Here is a 23,645-nt window from a genome sequence, read left to right as displayed (position 1 = left end):
AAACACCAAGCAAGTCACAGTTTTTTTAAACTTTAGAAGCCGTTCCTGAACAGTTAAATTTTCTGTCGCATTTTTCCCTAAATCTCAGAAACCACTTCGAGTAGTGTATTCAAACTTTCAGGGAGTAATATCATACACATCCTGAGTTACTGAACTACAAGAAGAACATAATGTTATGTACAGTTAAAATTATAACGTACAAGAATGTACACAAAATTTTAAACGTGTAACTAAAAAATTATATTTTCGAAAGCAGTGGCTGAAATGCAGTTATTGTAGGTCAGCTGACTCAGAAACAGTTTAATGTCCTGTAAAAGTTTCTTGTCAATGGCTACAGTGGTTCCTGAAATACAGGGAAGCCAAGTCACTAAATTTAGCAGTGTCGGGACAGGACGTTCCAACTCCCCTTAAGCGCCTGGCGGAGGGTTCAGTGAACCTCCTTCACAAGAGTTCCCTATTATTCCAATCTACATCTACATGACTACTCTGCAATTCACATTTAAGTGCTTGGCAGAGGGTTCATCGAACCACAATCATACTATCTCTCTACTATTCCACTCCCGAACAGCGAGCGGGAAAAACGAACACCTAAACCTTTCTGTTCGAGCTCTGATTTCTCTTATTTTATTTTGATGATCATTCCTACCTATGTAGGTTGGGCTCAACAAAATATTTTCGCATTCGGAAGAGAAAGTTGGTGACTGAAATTTCGTAAAAAGCTCTCGCCGCGACGAAAAACGTCTATGCTGTAATGACTTCCATCCCAACTCGTGTATCATATCTGCCACACTCTCTCCCCTATAACGCGATAATACAAAACGAGCTGCCCTTCTTTGCACCCTCTCGATGTCCTCCGTCAATCCCACCTGGTAAGGATCCCACACCGCGCAGCAATATTCTAACAGAGGACGAACGAGTGTAGTGTAAGCTGTCTCTTTAGTGGACTTGTTACATCTTCTAAGTGTCCTGCCAATGAAACGCAACCTTTGGCTCGCCTTCCCGACAATATTATCTATGTGGTCCTTCCAACTGAAGTTGTTCGTAATTTTAACACCCAGGTACTTAGTTGAATTGACAGCCTTGAGAATTGTACTATTTATCGAGTAATCGAATTCCAACGGATTTCTTTTGGAACTCATGTGGATCATCTCACACTTTTCGTTATTTAGCGTCAACTGCCGCCTGACACACCATACAGCAATCTTTTCTAAATCGCTTTGCAGCTGATACTGGTCTTCGGATGACCTTACTAGACGGTAAATTACAGCATCATCTGCGAACAACCTAAGAGAACTGCTCAGATTGTCACCCAGGTCATTTATATAGATCAGGAACAGTAGAGGTCCCAGGACGCTTCCCTGGGGAACACCTGATATCACTTCAGTTTTACTCGATGATTTGCCGTCTATTACTACGAACTGCGACCTTCCTGACAGGAAATCACGAATCCAGTCGCACAACTGAGACGATACCCCATAGCTCCGCAGCTTGATTAGAAGTCGCTTGTGAGGAACGGTGTCAAAAGTTTTCCGGAAATCTAGAAATACGGAATCAACTTGAGATCCCCTGTCGATAGCGGCCATTACTTCGTGCGAATAAAGAGCTAGCTGCGTTGCACAAGAGCGATGTTTTCTGAAGCCATGCTGATTACGTGTCAATCTGGAACAGCGCGCGAAACAAGGGAAACACCCATATCTTTCCGTGCGAGCTCTGATTCCCTTGTTTTGTCATGATGATCGTTTCTCCCTATGTAGGTCGGCGTCAAAAAAAAAAAAAAAAAACGTTTTCGCATCCGGAGGAGAAAGTTGCTCATCGAAATTGCGTGACAAATTGGAAATTCGTGGTGAGTTCCTATCGAGGCGTGGCGCCCTATATCGCTCGTGTCGACAGCCCGTGTATCGAGAGAATGAATCATGCGGGCAGAGTGACAGGTGGTGTGGAGCGCGTCCACTTCAGTACGTAGTTCTAATTTTCATCTGCTATACGACAGTAGTGCACAGACACATTCAACAAACAGGTCAAGAGAATGTTTTTGTGCATTGTTCTGTATATTTCTGGAAGGCTCTTTTTCTTATTTATGTTTGTACAGTATTGTATACAGGGTGTTACAAGAAGGTACGGCCAAACTTTCAGGAAACATTGCTCACACACAAGTAAAGAAAAGATGTTATGTGGACATGTGTCCGGAAACGCTTAATTTCCACGTTAGAGCTCATTTTAGTTTTGTCAGTATGTTGTTCCACCTACGCTCAATGGAACACGTTATCATGATTTCATACGGTATACTCTATCTGCGCTGCTAGAACACGTGCCTTTACAAGTACAACACAACATGTGGTTCGTGCACGATGGAGCTCCTGCACATTTCAGTCCAAGTGTTGGTACGCTTCTCAACAACAGATTCGGTGACCGACGGATTGGTAGAGGCGAACCAATTCCGTGACCTCCACGCTCTCCTGACCTCAACCCTCTTGACTTTCATTTATGGGGGCATTTGAAAGCTCTCGTCTACGCAACCCCGGTACCAAATGTAGAGACTCTTCGTGCTCGTATTGTGGACGGCTGTGATACAACTCGCCATTCTCCAGGGCTGCATCAGCACATCAGGGATTCCGTGCGACGGGATGGTGGTTGCATGTATCCTCGCTACCGGAGGACATTTTGAACATTTCCTGTACCAAAAGTGTTTGAAGTCACGCTGGTACGTTTCTTGCTGTGTGTTTCCATTCCATGATTAATGTGATTTGAAGAGAAGTAATAAAATGAGCTCTAACATGCAAAGTAAGCGTTTCCGGACACACGTCCACATAACATATTTTCTTTCTTTGTGTGTCAGGAATGTTTCCTGAAAGTTTGGCCGCACCTTTTTTTAACACCCTGTATACTTTTAGTAGTGTGAATGATGCGTGAATGTGGTCTAAAGATCGTTATTCTACTGATGAACGCTGTACGAACTAGGATCAGAATGTCTTAAGACAGTGTGAATGCAGACGACGGGGAATTTTGTATCATAATATGTTAAGTAAGTGTACTGTAAAAGGAAAGCTATTTCGAGTGTAGGTGAAAATGTTTATTAAAGTAAACTATATACCAAATATTAGAATCTTAAATATTTATTTCGGAAAAAGTACAGCTCGAATTGTGTTATTTGTCGATTGGTTAGTCATGATAGGCGCGGACGAACGCGGGAGAATAATGTTTTTTCTATCGGCCTTGTAGAAAACTGATTAATCAGAACGGAGTATTCTTTGCGAGTCTTTTCTCTTGCAGGTAGAGAATTCTTACAGCAGTCTAAGGAAGTCGGAGCCCAGCTTTTCAATGGTACAGTCGTGTGTAGTATGAGCTCCGAAGGAAGTTATACAATTTGCCGGGTTTGGTTGTGCTACATCTTTCAAAGGTACTTTAAAGTGAAGAAAGTGAAGGCATAGTACGGATTTCTTAAGTAATTTTTCTGTATGAGAAAAGATATTACTTCCGAGTCGAGTGACATAATGAGCAGATCGGTGACTAAAAACTTGAGTGATTACACACTGGTGAACTTAATACACTCATGCTCATAAATTAAGGACAATGCCGATATATGGTGAAACAACGCTCTGCTGGGCGGTTTGCGGGTTTAAATCACCTCGGGGTATGAACATGGGGTGCATTTGACCTGCGGTCGTCGCTCGGTGGCGCTGGCAGCAGTCCACATACGCAGAGGTGTGTTGGTGCATGTCACGGTACGGTGCAGCGAGTAACTGTCCAAGGAAAAGAAAAGCAACTGAAATCACTCAACAGAGGGAAGTCCACTGGACCTGACGGGATACCAATTTGATTCTACACAGAGTATGCGAAAAAACTTGCACCCCCTTCTAACAGCCGTGTACCGCAAGTCTCTAGAGGAACGGAAGGTTCCAAATGACTGGAAAAGAGCACAGGGAGTCACAGTCTTCAAGAAGGGTCGTCGAGCAGATGTGCAAAACTATACACCTACATCTCTGACGTCAATCTGTTGTAGAATTTCAGAACATGTTTTTTGCTCGAGTATCATGTCGTTTTTGGAAACCCAGAATCTACACTGTAGGAGTCAACATGGATTCCGGAAACAGCGATCGTGTGAGACCCAACTCGCTTTATTTGTTCGTGAGACCCAGAAAATATTAGATACAGGCTCCCAGGTAGATGCCATTTTCCTTGACTTCCGGAAAGCGTTCGATACAGTTCCGCACTGTCGCCTGATAAACAAAGTAAGAGCCTACGGAATATCAGACCAGCTGTGTGGCTGGATTGAAGAGTTTTTAGCAAACAGAACACAGTATGTTATTCTCAATGGAGAGACGTCTACAGACGTTAAAGTAACCTCTGGCGTGCCACAGGGGAGTGTTATGGGACCATTGCTTTTCACAATATATATAAATGACCCAGTAGATAGTGTTGGAAGTTCCATGCGGATTTTCGCGGATGCTGCTGTAGTATACAGAGAAGTTGCAGCATTAGAAAATTGTAGCGAAATGCAGGAAGATCTGCAGCGGATAGGCACTTGGTGCAGGGAGTGGCAACTGACCCTTAACATAGACAAATGTAATGTATTGCGAATACATAGAAAGAAGGATCCTTTATTGTATGATTATATGCTAGCGGAATAAACACTGGCAGCAGTTACTTCTGCAAAATATCTGGGAGTATGCGTGCGGAACGATTTGAAATGGAATGATCATATAAAATTAATTGTTCGTAATGCGGGTAACAGGTTGAGATTCATTGGGAGAGTCCTTAGAAAATGTAGTCCATCAACAAAGGAGGTGGCTTACAAAACACTTGTTCGGCCTGTACTCGAGTATTGCTCATCAGTGTGGGATCCGTACTAGATCGGGTTGACGGAGGAGACTGAGAAGATCCAAAGAAGAGCGGCGCGTTTCGTCACAGGGTTATTTGGTAAGCGTGGTAGCGTTACGGAGATGTTTAGCAAACTCAAGTGGCGGACTCTGCAAGAGAGGCGCTCTGCATTGCAGTGTAGCTTGCTCGCCATGTTTTGAGAGGGTGCGTTTCTGTATGAGGTATCGAATATATTGCTTCCCCCTACTTATACCTCCCGAGGAGATCACGAACGTAAAATTGGAGAGATTCGAGCGCGCACGGAGGCTTTCCGGCAGTCGTTCTTCCCGCGAACCATACGCGACTGGAACAGGAAAGGGAGGTAATGACAGTGGCACGTAAAGTGCCCTCCGCCACACACCGTTGGGTGGCTTGCGGAGTATGAACGTGGATGTAGATGTGTGCAGACGTTTTCAGTCGTGCTAATGGTGACTGTGTGTCCAGCAGACAGGAAACGTGTCCAGGCGTTACAGTACGGGACGTCCACAGTGTACAACACCACAAGAAGACCGATATCTCACCATTAGTGCCCGCAGACGGCCCCGGAGTACTGCAGGTAGCCTCGCTCGGGACCTTACCGCAGCCACTGGAACAGTTGTCTCCAGACACACAGTCTGCAGACGACTGAATAGACACGGTTTATTCGGCCGCAGACCTGCAAGGTGCATTCCACTGACCCCTGGCCACAGGAGAGACCGTAAGGCCTGGTTTCAAGAACACAGTACAACAGTACACGGTCAATGGAACAGTGGTCTCAGGCTATGTTCACGGATGAGTCCAGGTATAGTCTGAACAGTGATTCTCCTTGGGCTTTGATCTGGCGTGAACCAGGAACCAGATAAACCATTTAATCTCCTTGCCGGCCGGAGTGGCCGAGCGGTTCTAGGCGCTTCAGTCCAGAACCGCGTGAGCGCTACGGTCGCAGTTTCGAATCTGCCTCGGGCATGGATGTGTGTGATGTCCTTAGGTTAGTTAGGTTTAAGTAGTTCTAAGTTCTGGGAGACTGATGACCTCAGGTATTAAGTCCTATAGTGCTCAGAGCCATTTGAGCCTTAATCTTCTTGAAAGGGATCCGTATGGAGGTCGTGGTTTGATGGTGTGGGGTGGGATTATGATTGGTGCGAGTACACCACTGGATGTCTTTGATAGAGGAACTGTAACAGGTCAGGTGTATCGGGACGCCACGTTGCACCAGTATGTCCGCCTTTTCAGGGGTGCTGTGGGTCCCACCTTCCTCCTGATGGATGATAGCGCACGGCCCCACCGAGCTGCCATCGTGGAGGAGTACCTTGAAACAGAAGATATCATGGGAGTGGCCTGCCTGTTCTCCAGACTTAAGCCCCATCGAGAACGTCTGGGATGCTGCCGGTCGACGTATCGCTGCACGTCTTCAAACCCCTACGACACTTCAGGAGCTCCGACAGGCACTGGTGCAGGAATGGGAGGCTATACTCCAGCAGCTGCTCGACCACCTGATCCAGAGTATTCCAACCCGTTGTGCGTCCTGTGTACGTGTGCGTCGTGATCATATCCCATATTGATGTCGGGGCACATGCGCAGGAAACAGTGGCTTTTGTACCACATGTGTTTCGGGACGCTTTTCTCAACTTATCTCCAATACCGTGGGCTTACAGATTTGTGTCGTTTGTGTTCCCTGTGTTTCTATGCTATTAGCGCCCGTTTTGTGTAGTGCCACGTTGTGTGGCACTACATTCTGCAATTATTGTTAATTTATGAGCATGAGTGTAGTATGGCGAATATTTTCTTTTAAAAATAATCCGTGCTTAGGAGCTGTTCAGATTTCCGCAAATACGTTACCATAAACTTGCTAATGTGAATGAAAAGGTTTGTGCATTACTGTGTTAGGATTAGCACGGGCTTGGCAGTGAACGTGTACATCTCAAGGTTCAAAATATACCTACATTTTGCCAGTATTTCCACCTTTCATCCAAAATTAAGACCTTTTCCCAATGATTAGAATAGTTGCGTTGTATGCAGCCTGGTGCGTTTTAGTACTGTAGGTTCCTGCTCGGCTTTTCTACCGACGATCGGCTGCAACGAGTCCACAGGTAGGCGCAGGTGAAGGACGAAGGTAACCGCGCCGTCGCACTGTGGCACCAAACTGCTGAAGTCATCGGTCGCAAGGCCTACACACTTCTTAGTCTAACTTAAACTAACTTATGCTAAGGACAAAACACACACGCACACGCACACACACACACACACACATACACACACGCCCGAGGGAGGACTAGAACCTCCGACGCGCAGAGCTGCGCGAACCGTGGCAAGGCGCCCGAGACCGCGATGCTACCTCGCGCGGCTTCTTGAGGAGATTCCGACGGAACGAGAAAGTCTTTCCGGTAATGATGTCCACCCCAAATCCTGCATCGTGTCCGTAACACTCTCTCCTATATTGCACAATAATACAAAACGTGCTGCTCTTTTTTTGAACTTTCTCGACGCACTCCGTCAGCGCACGGACCCTGCATCCGAACGTTGAGCGTTGAGCGTGCCTAGTTTCTGACGTCATAGCGTGGAATAGCACGTTCGGGAGTCTTTCCGAACGTGCATAGCGATATGTAGCATGTCAGATATTTTGAGTGTGCGTCTGAGCGTTGACCAATGGGATGGCAGAACGCCATCTACGTCACGTGCACGCCATCTCCCTTCAGCGCAGAGCTGTGAGGCGCCATATTGGCATTCAGTTCAAGCCTATACGTATATATGCCGTTTCTGACGACCAGAAAATTGAGAAGCACTGGAAAAACCCGTTGTTGCAAATTAAATAATGAGAAACATAATATTCGTGGCAAAAGAATTATTGCAATTTGCGTATTATGTAGGGTGACCATATTTTCTTCGGACAAAAGTGAGACCTTCATACATTTTCTTGGCCAAAAAGTGAGACAATTTTTATTTCTCGTTAAATATCACTTTTAATGCTAACATTTCTTCTTCCTCTGCAAATATAGCCTTCGCTGATATTTGTGTGTGTGTGTGTGTGTGTGTGTGTGTGTGTGTGTGTGTGTGTGTGTGTGTGTTAAAAACCAAACAAAGAATGGAAGGACTGGAAAGAAGTACATTTCCAGTTTTCAGAATTATTACTTATTAAGAAATGTAACATTTATAACACAGGATGTAGAAAGACATGCAGTAACAATCACTACAAAAAAAAGTTCTCAGTGAACACAAGGAATTTATAGTTTTGTGGATTCCACACTGCAATCAAATTTCTTCGAAGATGAAATTTCATTCAGGAACTCAGGTTCGCCTAATAGGTGTGAATAGAAGTCAGTGCAACTGTATTTACTGGAGTTTAAACAGGTCAGTAAGATACACTTCACGCTCCTCACCGTAAATCTATTCCTTTCATCTGTCCACTTTGACAATAGTAAGCTGAAAACTCTTTCAACATTTGCATTGTAGGCAGGGAGTGAAAAGAAGTACTGCACTATATTAAGCGATTCTCTGAACTGTTCATTACATTGGCAAGATCTGAACAATCTACACCATTTTTCATGTGCCATCAACTGATTCCATCGTTCACTGTCTGTTTCCACTTGTTTTACAAGTGACTGTATATGAATTTTCATCAAATAAGAGGCTGTCATTAACTAAAACGCCCTTTTCATTAAAACATTAAATTATTTTCACCTACTGACTATTGTGGTGGTTCTGTGAGCATCATCCATGAGAATACAGAAAACTTTAGCCATGAGGATAAATAGTCTACTGAAGCATCATAAAACATTGATACTGCTATGTCAAATTTCTTAACAGCCTGGCCATCACAATCATTCAGCGGTTTTGTTTCACTTAGTGGTACAAAATCTCCATGTTTCCTTGACTTTAGACTTGTCAAAGCTTTATTTAAGACTGCTAATACTTCACATATGGAAGAGTAGATTGTTGAAAAACACTCATTTGTGAATGTATAAAAAGTAAACAACATTCATTTATAGGATCACTGAAAAAACTCTTTAAGATTGCAGGGCTCTTTGAGTTGGACTGTGACAAAAAGTAAGATTTCAAAGGTTCATACATTTTCAACATCCTTTCTATGGCTGGCAACAATGAAAGCCACCTTGTTTTGGAAAAGGAAAGTAAATTTTTGTAAGTGACACCAACAAATTCACAGAATTCAGTGACTTCTGCAACCCGAATAGAAAAAATGTGAAAATGGTTGTACAACTTCATAACAATGCAGTGAATCTCAACAGGTAAAAGATCACAAGCACTTTGAAGTGTGTTATGAACAACATGTGCTGGACAACCTATGCTAACAATGTTAGAGTTTTTTAATTTTTCTTTCAGATGTGTGAAAACATTATTACCCTCTTTCTTTATTAACCCCCCCCCCCCCAAAAAAAAACAAATTACAGTTAGTATGTCTGCACCAAATGCAACACACTTCGAGATGATACTGAATAGCTGTATAACATGAGAAAGGTAATTGGAAATTGTTTCGGACTTTTCGTTCTGTAATTCATCAAGATCAAGTAAATTCGTCTTACAGAAAAATACTGAACTATCACAGGAAAAATTTTCTGATGCCCATTGTTGCTAGCATCAGTAGATATTGAAAAGTATTTTGCACTGTATACAGCAGCTGTTGCATGTTTCTGGAAATGCGGAGCTATAACGTTGTTGATAATTGCTTCACACTTTGTTCTTCCACACGAAACATTTTCTGCAATCTTAGAATCAGGAGTTTTGTTTTGTTTAGTTGAACACTGCAGTCTTTAGAACGATAGCTTTGGTGGTGGTTAACAACATGGAATGAGAGGGTTCCTTCTGCTGCAGCTACGTTTTTCTGTTCCTGCGTATTTGAAGTTACAAAATATCTCGTCATATTTTGCGAGGAGTCTGCCGATCGAAGATTCTTCCTGTGTTTCTCTGATTCCATATGGTGCTTGAGACCACCATGAGACACGGATACAGCACAGTTACATACGTTACATTTTGCTGAGCAGTCATTGTCTGTAGCAGTGAAGCAAGGAAATGTCCTCTGAAGCTCTTTGTAACTAGTTTCTTACGTCATAGCGTGGATTAGCACGTTCGGGAGTCTTTCCGAACGTGCATAGCGATATGTAGCATGTCAGATATTTTGAGTGTGCGTCTGAGCGTTGACCAATGGGACGGCAGAACGCCATCTACGTCACGTGCACGCCATCTCCCTTTGATTTTCGTTTCGGCATCGCCACGACGTGCTAGCACTTCAAGAAACTAGTACTGAGTGCTGACAACAATGGCAAGCAAAAATAAGAATATGCAACAATTACAGTCCTTAAACTGTACATTATCAGGGGGTACCAACGTACGGAATGTCAGTTTCAATTGATAGTTTATAAAATCGACACTCAGAACATATTTTAACCACTTTGTAAACGTCTGAAAATAATCCTTGAAAATCGGGACAAATTGCTTGTTTTAAGAAAAAAGTCGGGACAAATTTTTGAGCACCAAAAAACGGGACAATCCCGATTGATCGGGACTTATCGTCACCATAGTATTATGAGAGTATGCCATTTGAAGTGTACAACACACTTAAATCCACCAAAAACGCACTGTTCTTGGTACAATTTATTATAATTAAATTTCAGTTAGTAACATAGCTACAATTAATACTTTGAGAAACTGCCAACATGCTAGGGTTAGGCACACTGGACACGATGTTGGTGTAATGTGGTGAGAAGCGTGAACGATGCTCAATATGATGCTTGCAGTGGTGGTGGTTTGCGTCAAAATTTTTTTCCTAACATTCGCGTTTTTAATAGGTTCAAATCCTTCATTCTTAGTTTAATATAAGTATATACTGTCATATTTGATGTTATGTAATTATAAGTTCACCTGTTGTTTGCGGAGTGAGTTTGTTCGATTGCCTTTATCCACAGGACAGCTTGCGCTACTTGTATAAAGCTATTTTGCTCCTTTTTCTTTTACGTTTCGTAATTCATGTATTTTAAAGATTCTGCTACTGGGTAGGGACAGTGATCAAGTAAGAATAACCTTAGGTTTTTACTGAAATGTGGGAATGATGAAATGATGTTTATCATACGTGGAGAACTATTGCAAATTTGTATCGCACTGTTTGTAATGGAACTTTTATAAGCCTGTGGCCTTATTGATTGGACATGGTACTTTCCTTTTCGTCTTAAAACATGTACTTGGATACGCTCAACGTTGACGTTCGACAGCAAAGTCCGTGTGCCGACGGCTTTAATCCTATCTGGTAAGGATGCCAGACCGCACAACAATACTCTAAAAGAGGAAGGACAAGGGTAATGTAGGCAGTCTATTTAGTAGATATGTTACATTTTCTAAGTGTCCTGCCAATAAAAAGCAGCCTTTGGTTAGCGTATCCCACAATATTTTCTACGTCTTCCTTCCAATTTAAGTTGTTCGTAATTGTAATTCTTAGGCATTTACGGCCTTTAGATTTGACTGATTTATCGCGTAACCGACGTTTAACACATTAGTTTTATCACTCATGTCTAATAACTGTCACTCTACGCCTTTTTTTTATTCAAAATGTTGTAGGCTTACTTGCGTTTCTTAATATGATTACTGTACATGAACAGAGAAGCGTATTTTATAAAAAAAAGTGTAATTTAACTGAATGATTTTCACATATTTATTATTTTGAATGTGCATACTATGCGTTGTTTTATTGTTTGGTTAGTGTTTATAAAGCAGATGTTACGCCATTTCGGAATAGGACAGTCAGCTAGAAACAAAGCTTTATTTTCGGATATCTTAAGCTTCATGCTATTGCTTGTCAAGAAGATTTCGACACTCTTGAAAGTGTTTCACGAAGTGGTACGTTGTGTTTCAGTACCTTTGCGGAAGCCGAATCTCGTCCGACACAGAGCGGAATGAAACACCACTGTTTCGATACAATTAGTCCGTTGCGAGCAAAGGTGGACTGAAACAGCCTTATTTTGAAACAGCGATACAGTTTATGTGTCTGGCTCGAGAACGGATCTGGTCCGGTTATACGAGACAGGGGCGGAATGAAACAGCACTGTTTCGAAACAGTGAACCACAGCCGTTCCGAAACACTGGAACAGTTCCACGTATCGATACACTGTATCGAAACACAGAAACAGTGGCCAAGTCTACTTTGTAGTGACTGAGGTCAGTGAACTGCCAGTTGGCTCACAAAGCGATTGGTTATGTTAGTTATCGATCGTTGGCACTCGTAACAGTTGTATTGCATTCGTTCAGGTGTAGTGGTGTACGTATTTTCGTCATGAGTAAACGGAAACATACAACGTTAACTCTCAAAGAAAAACTGAATGCTTTGAAGCGGTTAGAGAATGGCGAGAATGTATCTAAACTGGCAACGGAACTGGGTGTTGGTAAAGGAACCATTTGTGATTGGAAGAAGAACCGAGTGAAGCTTGAACAGTCCTGTGCAACGCCTTCGGGAAAAACATTCGAAATTCGGCAGCGTTTGAAACAGTCGCAGTACGAAAAAGTGGATGGAGCTCTTTTCCTTTGGTTTACGCAGGAAAGAGAAAGGGGAACTCCAAAGTGGAGCACTGGTTCAGAAGAAGGCTGTTTACCTGAACAAGTTAATGAATGGTGGTGAGTTTTTTAGTGCGAATACGGGTTGGTTGGACAGATTAAAAAAAAAGTCATGGAATCCGTCAGCTAACAGTTACTAGAGAGAAGCTTTCTTCTGACCGTGATGCAGCGAAGGAACACTTGGGTGAGTTTGAGAAAATGGCTAGAGGGGAAGTATTCTCCCCAACAAATTTATAACGCTGACGAGACTGGCCGCAATTTTAGGGCGTTGGCAACAAAAAGCCTGGCATCAAAAGCAGAAGACCACGCTCACGGTTTTAAAATGTACAGTGTGTCTTTATTAGCGTGTAGCAAAGATGCTGGTAATCACAAGCTGCCTTTAATGTTGATCGGCAAATCTGCTAGGCCCAGAGTTTCTAAAAAATGCAACATTAAGTCCCTGCCCGTATTTTATCGCAACCAGAAAAAAGCATAGATGGATGGTAAGCTGTTCAAAGAATGGTTTCGCGGCCAGTTTGTTCCCTAAGTTTTCTAAGGAAAATCATTTGTCTCCTTGTGCAATCCTTTCAATTGCGGCAACTCACTCCAGCACTAAGGATGGAGAAATTGTGGCGAAGCTTTTGCCGCCGAATGTTACACCACTTCTACAGCTGATGGACCGGGGCATACTGCAAACATTAAAACTGATTTACAGAAAACACTATTTAAGAATGATAATAATGAGCTTATGGCGTCAGTGGCAGGAAAACCCCTCGTGGGGCCGTTCGGCCGCCGTTCTTTAACGCCACTACGGCGACTTGCGAATGAATAAATATGAAATAATGATGAAAGACACACAAAACCCAGTTATTTCGAGGCAGAGAAAATCCCCGGCGCCGCCGGGAACCGAACCCGGGACCACGTGCGCGGGAAGCGAGAACGCTACCGTAAGACCAAGAGCCGCGGGGGTTTTTAAGGACGTTGATTAAAGATGACAGCATTCCTTTAGCGGACAAAATAAAAAAGACCAATGTGAAGGATGTTTATTGGGCCACTGAGGCGTGGCAGAATATTTCAGAAAATACTCTGAGAAAATCGTGGAGAAAAGTGTGGAGATCTCTTGAATTACAGGACAACCTAGTTGAAAATTAAGAGGAAAATCTAGTACAACTGATGCAGACAATCCGTGGATGTGAAGAAGCTAGTGAAGGAGACGTAGATGAGTGGATGGCAGCGGATGGGGCATGTATGGAGAACTTTACTGACGCTGATTTAGTTGCTGCTGTGACTCAAGACCAGGAAGAAGTTTACTGCTGTGACGGAAGTGACAGTGAATCTGAAAGCGAGAAAGGAGAGCTGGTGCCACACAGTGATGAAGCAGAAGCCCTTGACCTCGCGCAACGTTATTTGGAGCAACGTGGACTCGCATTCGGGAGGACGACGGTTCAATCCCGCGTCCGGCCATCCTGATTTAGGTTCTCCGTGATTTCCCTAAATCGCTCCAGGCAAATGCCTGGATGGCTGCTTTGAAAGGGCACGGCCGGCTTCCTTCCCCGTCCTTCCCTAATCCGATGAGACCGAAGACCTCACTGTACTGTCTCCTCCCTCAAACAATCCTACAATCCTTGGAGCAACAGCCCACTGGTACACCTGTTGATTTGATGCTTATGAGACGATGGTGCAACTATGCGTCATATAACAGACTGTCTTCATTACGCCAAAAAACGATGACTGAGTTTTTGTCATCTAAAAAGTAGGGATAAAATGTCCGCTATGTTAGTAAGTTTCACAGCTTTTCTTTCATTGTTGTGAATTGTTTAAACCCAACGTTTTCTTGCCAATTTTTCTAATACATGTTTACTGTACTGTGTAAATTAAAATAGTGTGTGTGTACAGCAGTTTACCGCACAGTTTTCCGTATTTAGACTAACATTTTTCATGTACAGATTAAGCGAACGTTCGGATTACCGCGGTTCGGATTAGCGGGACTCTGCTGTACTGGCGTCCGATCTAATTTTAATACAATACACTGGGTGATCAAAAAGTCAGTATAAATTTGAAATTAGAAAACTGAATAAATCACGGAATAACGTAGATAGTGAGGTACAAATTGACACACATGCTTGGAATGACATGGGGTTTTATTAGAACCAAAAAATACAAAATTTCAAGAAATGTCCAACAGATGGCGCATCATCTTATCAGAATAGCAATAATTAGCATAACAAAGTAAGACATGGCAAAGATGATCTTCTTTACAGAAAATGAATATGTCCACCAACATTCCTCAACAATAGCTGTAGTCGAAGAATAATGTCGTGAACAGCACTGTAAAGCATGTCCAGAGTTATGGTGAGGCATTGGCGTCGGATGTTGTCTTTCAGCATCCCTAGAGATGTCGGTCGATCACGATACACCTGCGACTTCAGGTAACCCCAAAGCCAATAATCGCACGGACTGAGGTCTGGGGACCTGGGAGGCCAAGCATGACGAAAGTGGCGGCTGAGCACACGATCGTCACCAAACGACGCGCGCAAGAGATCTTTCACGCGTCTAGCAGTATGGGGTGGAGCGCCATCCTGCATAAACATCATACGTTCCAGCAGGTGTTTATCGCCCAGGCTGGGGACGATGCGGTTCTGTAACATATCGGCGTACCTCTGACCCGTCACCGTAGCAGTTACAAAACCAGAATCACGCGCCATCTGTCGGACACTTTGTGAACTTTTTCGTTCTAATAAAACCCCATGTCATTCCAAGCATGTGTGTCAATTTTTACCTCTCTATCTACATTATTACGTGGTGATTGCAAGAATGAGATCAGTAATAAAATTAATATCAAAAAAATGGTTCAAATGGCCTTGAGCACTATGGGACGTAACATCTGAGATCATCAGTCCCCTAGACTTAGAATTACTTAAACGTAACTAACATAAGAACATCACACACATCGATGCCCGACGCAGAATTCGAAACTGCGACTGTAGCAACAGCACGGTTTCGGACTGAAGCCCCTAGAGCCGCTTGGCCACAACGGCCGGCATTAATATCAAAATTGCAGACAATGTAGTAAAAGTTTTAGAGGAATTCTGCTACTTTGAAAGCAAAATAATGTGTGACGGATGAAGCAAAGAAAACGTAAAAAGCCGATTATCATAGGCAAACAGGGCATTCTGTCGAAAAGTCTATTATTGCCAAACATGTACTTTATTCTGAGGAAAAAATTTCCGAGAAAGGGCGTTTGGAATACAGCACTGTATGGTAGTGAAACACAGGTTGTGAGAAAATCGGAAAAGAAGAGAATCGACGCATTTGAGATCTGGTGCTGCAGAAGAATGTTGAAAATTGTGTGGACCGATTAATGTAAGAAATGAGGAAGTTCTCCAAAGAATTGACGAGAAAGGAGGGACACTAGGACAGGAGATCTGTTAAGACATCAGGGAGTAACTTTCATGATACTACGAGGAGCTGTAGAGGGTAAAAAGTGTAGACGAAGACAGAGATTGGAATACATACAACAAATAATTGAGGGTGCAGGTTGCAAATGCTACTATGAGATGAAGGGGTGGGGTAAGAGAGGAATTAGCTGTGAACCACATCAAACCAGTCATATGACTGATGAAACAAAGAAAGGGTGTTCCAGCAACACGTCATCAAACGATAAATCAGTTTGCAAATTTTTCTATACACACTTATTTTCATGAGCCTATGCAGGAGGATCTGTGGCCAGCCTCCTTGATGTGACTAGACCGTATGGCAGAAGCACAGAACGTACTCACCTTAGCAAGCAGGTCTCCCAACCTCTCGGAGCCCCATATCCTCACGACATCGGCCACCCTCCCGGGAGGGTTGGCGGAGGGCAGGGAGGGTCCGCTGCTGTCGTCCTCTGCAGAGAACACGAGGCGCGCCTCCAGACGCAGGTCTGGGTCCGCCGCCAGCTCCTCTGCCAGAGACATTGCGCGCAGGCGTTATCTCTGACCAGAGACAGTACTAATGCTGCAAGCTCCCTGTGGAGAAAAGCGATACCGTCACATTAACACGTGCCAATATGTATGTATAGTAACCATTATACATAGGGGTGGACTAAAATGTAGAAACACCACAAACAGAACACATTACTATTATTATGAATAATAGCCAGCTACACTGCTATGTAACTCACGATGAGCCCAATTAGGGAAATTGCCATCGTCAGGTGCTCTGTAAATACATAATTAAGCGATGGCCTTAATATAAAGGTCTTCTAACTATGATCTGAAAAGCTATAACATATGGCTCTGAGCACTATGGGACTTAACATCTGAGGTCATCCATCCCCTAGAACTTGGAACTACTTATACCTAACTAACCTAAGGACATCAGACACATGCATGCCCGAGGCAGGATTCGAACCTGCGACTGTAGCAGTTATAACATATGATTAGGTCTTTTATCTTACATGTAACATCGTTGCTGTCACGTCCTGTCTGTTTTCGAATTATTACTTTCTCCAAGGTGTACACTGGAGTTCTATGTCGGATATTACTTTTTTCCACAGACGCTATTTTTCTGACAGCTTGGATGACAGTGGGTCAGGGATATTACATGTTTACATAGTTACCATTATAAACAAGTGAAATGTGAAATTCGGTTGTTTATTATTATTTTTATGTAGTACTAGCTATACCCAGCGAACTTCGTTCCGCCTCTGAAAATCTTTAGATGTTATAGCTGACCCGGCAATCGTTGTTTTCCCATAAAAACTATATCTAGTCTATAAGAAGAATGTATACTTGTAACACAATGTATACGTGTAACACAATAGCCGTTGTTGGCGGGAGCTCGTGACACACAACCGAGCGAGGTGGCGCAGTGGTTAGCACACTGGACTCGCATTCGGGAGGACGACGGTTCCATTCAGCGTCCGGCCATCCTGATTTAGGTTTTCCGTGATTTCCCTAATTCGCTTCATGCAAATGCCGGGATGGTTCCTTAGAAAGGGCACGGCCGATTTCCTTTCCCATCCTTCCCTAATCCGAGCTTGTGCTCCGTCTCTAATGACCTCGTTGTCGACGGGACGTTAAACAGTAATATCCTCCTCTTCCTCCTCGTGACACAAACAATAATAATGGCCGAAAACTGTGTAGGGAGTGAGGAAAGGCTTAGGAGGAAGTCCGGCAGTATAGGCCACTATTACAGGGTGTTTCAAAAATGACCGGTACAACATGGTTTATTCCTTAGAACAGAGGATTTTTCTGGTGTTGGAATTCCACCGCCTAGAACGCAGTGTTGTTGCAACAAGACCAAGTTTTCAACGGAGGTTTAATGTGACCAAAGGACCGAAAAGCGATACAATAAAGGATATGTTTGAAAAATTTCAATGGACTGGGAACGTGACGGATGAACGTGACGGATGAACGTGCTGGAAAGGTAGGGCGACCGCGTACGGCAACCACAGAGGGCAACACGCAGCTAGTGCGGCAGGTGATCCAACAGCGACCTCGGGTTTCTGTTCGCCGTGTTGCATCTGCGGTCCAAATGACGCCAGCGTCCACGTATCGTCTCATGCGCCAGAGTTTACACCTCTATCCATACAAAATTCGAACGCGGCAACCCCTCAGCGCCGCTACCATTGCTGCACGAGAGACATCCGCTAACGATATAGTGCACAGGATTGATGACGGCGATATGCATGTGGCCAGCATCTGGTTTACTGACAAAGCTTATTTTTACCTGGACGGCTTCGTCAGTAAACAGAACTGGCGCATATGGGGAACCGAAAAGCCCCATGTTGCAGTCCCATCGTCGCTGCATCCTCAAAAAGTACTGGTCTGGGCCGCCATTTCTTCCAAAGGAATCATTGGCCCACTTTTCAGATCCGAAACGATTACTGCATCACGCTATCTGGACATTCTTCGCGAATTTGTGGCGGTACAAACTGCCTTAGACGACACTGCGAACACCTCGTGGTTTATGCAAGATGGTGCCCGGCCACATCGCACGGCCGACGTCTTTAATTTCCTGAATGAATATTTCGATGGTCGTGTGATTGCTTTGGGCTATCCGAAACATACAGGAGGTGGCGTGGATTGGCCTCCCTATTCGCCAGACATGAACCCCTGTGACTTCTTTCTGTGGGGACACTTGAAAGACCAGGTGTACCGCCAGAATCCAGAAACAATTGAACAGCTGAAGCAGTACATCTCATCTGCATGTGAAGCCATTCCGCCAGACACGTTGTCAAAGGTTTCGGGTAATTTCATTCAGAGACTACGCCATATTATTGCTACGCATGGTGGATATGTGGAAAATATCGTACTATAGAGTTTCCCAGAGTGAAGCGCCATCTGTTGTTGACAATTGTAACTACTGTAATTTCGAAAGTTTGTCCGCCTGAAAATGTACTGTTGTCCCAAGCATATTGCAACAAACGGTGTATTTCTATAGCTGCTCGTTTAGTTTGTATTGCCGTTTCAAATATGCCTGTCATTTTTGAAACACCCTGTGTTTATTACATGATAAATTCGTACAGTAGCTACAAAAGCTGCAAAATACGTGATGTACAGTACTGTACTTCAGACTTACAGGTGAAATAGTTTATCTAGCTTGGAAATAGTCAGTCAATTTCTTCTGCCTTTTTGATGTTCGAGCTTTCACCGCGGCAATATTTCGTATTTTTCGGAGCAGTAGTGACTGCGTTGCACCAGCTTCTTCTTGGCTTTCAAACCATTCTATACACTTGCACAGCATTGTTTCGGTCTTTGAATGGCTAATAGTTTGTTTTCCTTCATGGTTTGAACACTCGTCTTCATCAGCCCCTTCTTCTTCTTCTTCTTTGGTGGCACTTACGCTGGCAACAATTTCGCCATCACTCAAAATTTGAAAACCCCGTCCACTTTGTCACACTCTAACTACTCTGATACTTCTTCTGACGTCAAATTTGTGCTGATTTGTAAATTATTGCACAAATTAACCATCTCGTCAACTGTCACACACTCAGGTTCCTCCGATTCTTCACCTCTAGGTTGAGGCCAAAGTTTATTCCAGCCGTTCTTGAGAGTTGACACTGACAAATCACTCCATGCACTGGCAACATTGAAAATGGCATATTTAATTGTGTAAGACCTCCAAAACTGTTTTACAGATGTTGATTCATCAGATGACAGCAAGTGTCCAATTCATCATATTTTGCATGTTTCATTGTCTTTCTTGTTCGCACTTCTCCATCCATGCTCTGGATTGTTGACACATGTTCTATTTTATGAGCATCACCTATTTTTATATCGTTAACTGTTGTTTTTCCAATACCATAAATCAGCGCTACACTTGTCGCAGTTTCGCCCTTCCTTAAGCGTTTTATAATTTCAAGTTTTTTTAATAAGTCCTAAAACAACACGTTTAGGTTTTTCAGACATTTTATCAAGTCACTGTACCACACACACCGGCACTAAATACGGTAGTGTAAAATATTTGTCAATAAAGCTTATTCAAGTGGAAAACAGCCCGCTAGATACACTGCGACAATTACAGTCTTCTCTCCACAACTGGAAACCGATCCAGTGGTGATTGTTGACTCACAAGTGAGACAAAGACAAGAAAAAGGGGTAGACGTGTTAGCACCTCAACTGAAGGTCATATTTTGTGTAACATTCTGCGGCGGGCGGGTACATTCACTTCCCACTAAAATAGAGTAAATAAACAGAGCGAACGCGTCAGTGCACCTTAGAGCATTCTGTTATTACAGTATTATTATGCTGTTACAGCAGTGACGGTCAACAGAAACTGACGGTTTAAAGAGTGGCGGTTAATCGAGTTTTCACTGTAATGTAACCACGCAGAGCAGCCATGGAGCCCATAGAATACCACGACATGGCTGCCGACATAATCACAGATCCCTCGCCATGGTTCGCTCTTGGGAAGTAAACTTGGAAACGGTATCAGACGAGACTGATCCAAGCAAAACGCCACAGTCCTGGTTTTATGGCCTCATTACCAAGTTTTGCTATTGCAGTCATTTGCGACACTGATTTAGAATTCTGTTCCAGCTCGCCCTGAAATTTCCTGCTTCTCGCTCAGGCCCCATGCGTTCTACACTGTGTGAGTCACTAACTATTGCCACCTATAATAACTCCGAAAGTATGATAGGAGCTGAAAAGTTTGTGGGACAATTGTTGCTTGGGACAGCGGGGGCCATAATATGACGTTGGTTTTTGGTTCCTAGGTGGGGTTGTGTCATAATATGACGTTGGTTTTTGGTTCCTAGGTGGGGTCGTGTCATAATATGACGTTTGTTTTTGGTTCCTAGGTGGGGTCGTGTCATAATATGACGTTGGTTTTTGGTTCCTAGGTGGGGTCGTGTCATAATATGACGTTGGTGGGGTCGTGTCAGAGACATGCTCGTTGATATTTTTATTATTGGGATGCTATAGGACCGGCAGCGGTGGCCGAGCAGTTCTAGGCGCTTCAGTCCAGAAACGTGCGACTTTTACGGTCGCAGGTTCGAATCCTGCCTCGGGCATGGACGTGTGTGATGTCTGTAGGTTAGTTACGTTTAAGGAGTTCTCAGTTCTAGGGGACTGCTGACCTCAGATGTTAAGTCCCATATTGGTCAGAGCCATCTGAACCATTTTTGGGATGCTATAGTTTGGTACTTATTTCCTGATAGCGGCTATCGAGACGAATCTTATTATGTGTAAGGTCTTTGAACGTCAACGAAGGTCACAAAAGTGGCATGAACGTCCAATTACAGAAGGTGTTCGAAGTGATGACCACTGGTATCAATGCAGAGATCCTATCTTCTTATCATTGGTTGAGGGGTAATCCTTATCACTTCGGCATTTATCGAAGCACGTGCTCTGACAATTCTCTCTCGTATATCGTGTGAATAGTAAATATTGGCCGAATACGGCGTATCCATCTAACGTGCCACTGGCAAGTAAACACCATTCGACGATTTCGCAATACAACACAAACAGGAAGGGTAAGGCTAGTATCGTCGAATCAAGCGAATGTGAATGATGTATTCCTTCGAAGATCAAGTCGGTATGCTTCTCATTTACGGAGAATGCCAACGAAATTCAGTGAGAGGTACGCGCTGAAAGACATCCTCAAGATATTCACCCTACACGTCGTACATTTAAATACGTGTATGATAAATTCAGAACATCTTTAACGCATCGGGAACATATCCGGCAAAGGAAAGTTACCAACGAGGGAACGGAAATTGGCACTTTTGCCTCTACGGTTCGAGATCCTTGTGTTAGTTCACGCTGGCCGCGGTGGTCTCGCGGTTCTAGACGCGCAGTCCGGAACCGTGCGACTGCTACGGTCGCGCAGGTTCGAATCCTGCCTCGGGCATGGATGTGTGTGACGTCCTTAGGTTAGTTAGGTTTAAGTAGTTCTAAGTTCTAGGGGACTGATGACCATAGATGTTAAGTCCCATAGTGCTCAGAGCCATTTGAACCATTTGTTAGTTCACGTCAAACCGCAAGGGAATCTGGCATGAGCCAGAGTAGTGTTGTTCGTGTTCTGCAGCGCTACAAATATCATCCTTACACATCAGTTTCAATCAAGAATTAGCTGGTATGTATTGTATGCGTCGCACTGAATTCTGGCGATGGGCTCAACTTCACATTCAGAGGGATGACAAATTTATTAATTTGATTTTATTTACTGACGAGGCTACATTCACTGACCATGGATATGTTAATTTGCATAACATGGATTACTGGGCAACTGAAAATCCATTTTGGCTGCAGCAAGCTGCACACCGTAGACCGTGGTCGGTGAATGTATGGAGTAGGATTCTGGAGGACAGCATTATAGGCTCCCATTTCATCAAAGAAAATTTAAGGGTAGGAAGTACACCACATTCCTGCAAGAAACATTAGGTCTGTTATCGAAACAAGGAACAGAATGTGGTATCAACACGATTGGTGTCCAGCACATTTTTCGCTGGTGGCTAGAAATGAATTGCAGAGACGATTACCAAATCGTCGGTTTGGACGCGGAGGAGATGTGTCGTGGCCAGCCCGTTCGCCAGACTTGTCGCCTCTGGATTTTTTTCTTGTGGGGATTCGTAAAAGACATTGTTTATAAAGACGTTCCAACTACATCTCAAGATATGCGAGAGAGAATTGTCTGAGCATGTACTGAGATAAGTGCTGATGTGGTAAGGAATACCACTCTATCCATGATAAGAAGATTGGAGCACTGCATTGGTACCAATGTTCATCAGTTCGAACGCCTTCTGTAAATGGACGTTCATGCCTGTGACCTTCAAAGACCTTACTATTACACATCACTGAATTCGTCTCGATAGCCGCTATCAAAAAATAAGAACAAAAAAAATAGCATCCCATTAAAAAAAAAAACAAAGTTGACATTCATATGTCTGACGCGACCCCACCTAGCAATAAAAAACCAACATCATATTATAGCCTCCATTGTCTCATGCATCTTTTGTCCCACAATTTTTTCAGCTCCTATCATACTTTCGGAGTTATTTTTGGCGGCAATAGTTAGTAACTCGCCCTGTATATACATTTACAGACTCCGTTTCCAACATGGGTTCCTACGTAAAACTTGCACTAATAAGCCCCTCTAAAACCTTCAGAAATGTGTAACGTGAATTATAAAATATCCTGTATAGACAATATCAATACACTTTTTTAAATAGATCACAGTTGATCAACGGAAAGCGAAAGTGAAATAAGTTTAAGTGAAAGTGAATTGTGAAAGATATTGAACAATGTACTATGTGGAATTTTAGTGTGTTAAGCTACATTAATATTTAATAGGATGTCGAAACGTAAAATGGGAGGAGGAGATCTTGCTATTGGTGAACAGAAAAGAATGAAACAGAGAAAACACCTAAGATATGAAACAGATCAGGAGTGAGCAGGATGTTTGGTTTCCGATTCGAAGAGAATGGATAGAGTGGGAGGAAAGTTAACATACGAAGAGTGAGATGAAATTGGAAAAGAGGATGAAGTGAGACAGTCAGCAAGCAGACATTAAGAAACCGCTCAAGGAACAAGATAAAAGACTTATTGCGCAGTTTGAGAGTGAATTAAAGAATTATCTGTTGGGCGCTTCCTTATTCCATTGAATAGTATATTCATAGAAATTCTTAAACTTAATATTTAAGGTTTATGTGTAATTAGAGTAAGAACTGTAATGTAGTAATGTAACGTCAGTTCACTGAAGTGCATTTAAATTAAATTAAATGGACATCGTGCAGTTCTTTCCACATTCCAGAGTACAGCATCTGAGGGATCCATGGAACACAGCTACAG

General features: G+C 43.2%; 1 protein-coding gene across 1 annotated transcript in view; it reads right to left on the bottom strand.

Annotated features, from left to right (window-relative positions):
* Positions 1-23,645, bottom strand: part of LOC126295027 (U4/U6 small nuclear ribonucleoprotein Prp31-like) — a 153,366-nt gene that overhangs the window by 80,815 nt on the left and 48,906 nt on the right. Inside the window, exon 2 of the mRNA XM_049987278.1 lies at positions 16,149-16,376. Coding sequence (XP_049843235.1) covers positions 16,149-16,325 — 177 coding nt within the window. The 5' untranslated portion in view covers positions 16,326-16,376. The remainder of the gene's footprint in view (positions 1-16,148; positions 16,377-23,645) is intronic.

This window comes from Schistocerca gregaria, chromosome 11 (genome assembly GCF_023897955.1).
Source record: "Schistocerca gregaria isolate iqSchGreg1 chromosome 11, iqSchGreg1.2, whole genome shotgun sequence".
Classification (NCBI taxonomy): domain Eukaryota; kingdom Metazoa; phylum Arthropoda; class Insecta; order Orthoptera; family Acrididae; genus Schistocerca; species Schistocerca gregaria.
The sequence above is the reverse complement of the archived record's forward strand: the minus strand, read 5'-3'. Positions and strand labels throughout refer to the sequence as shown.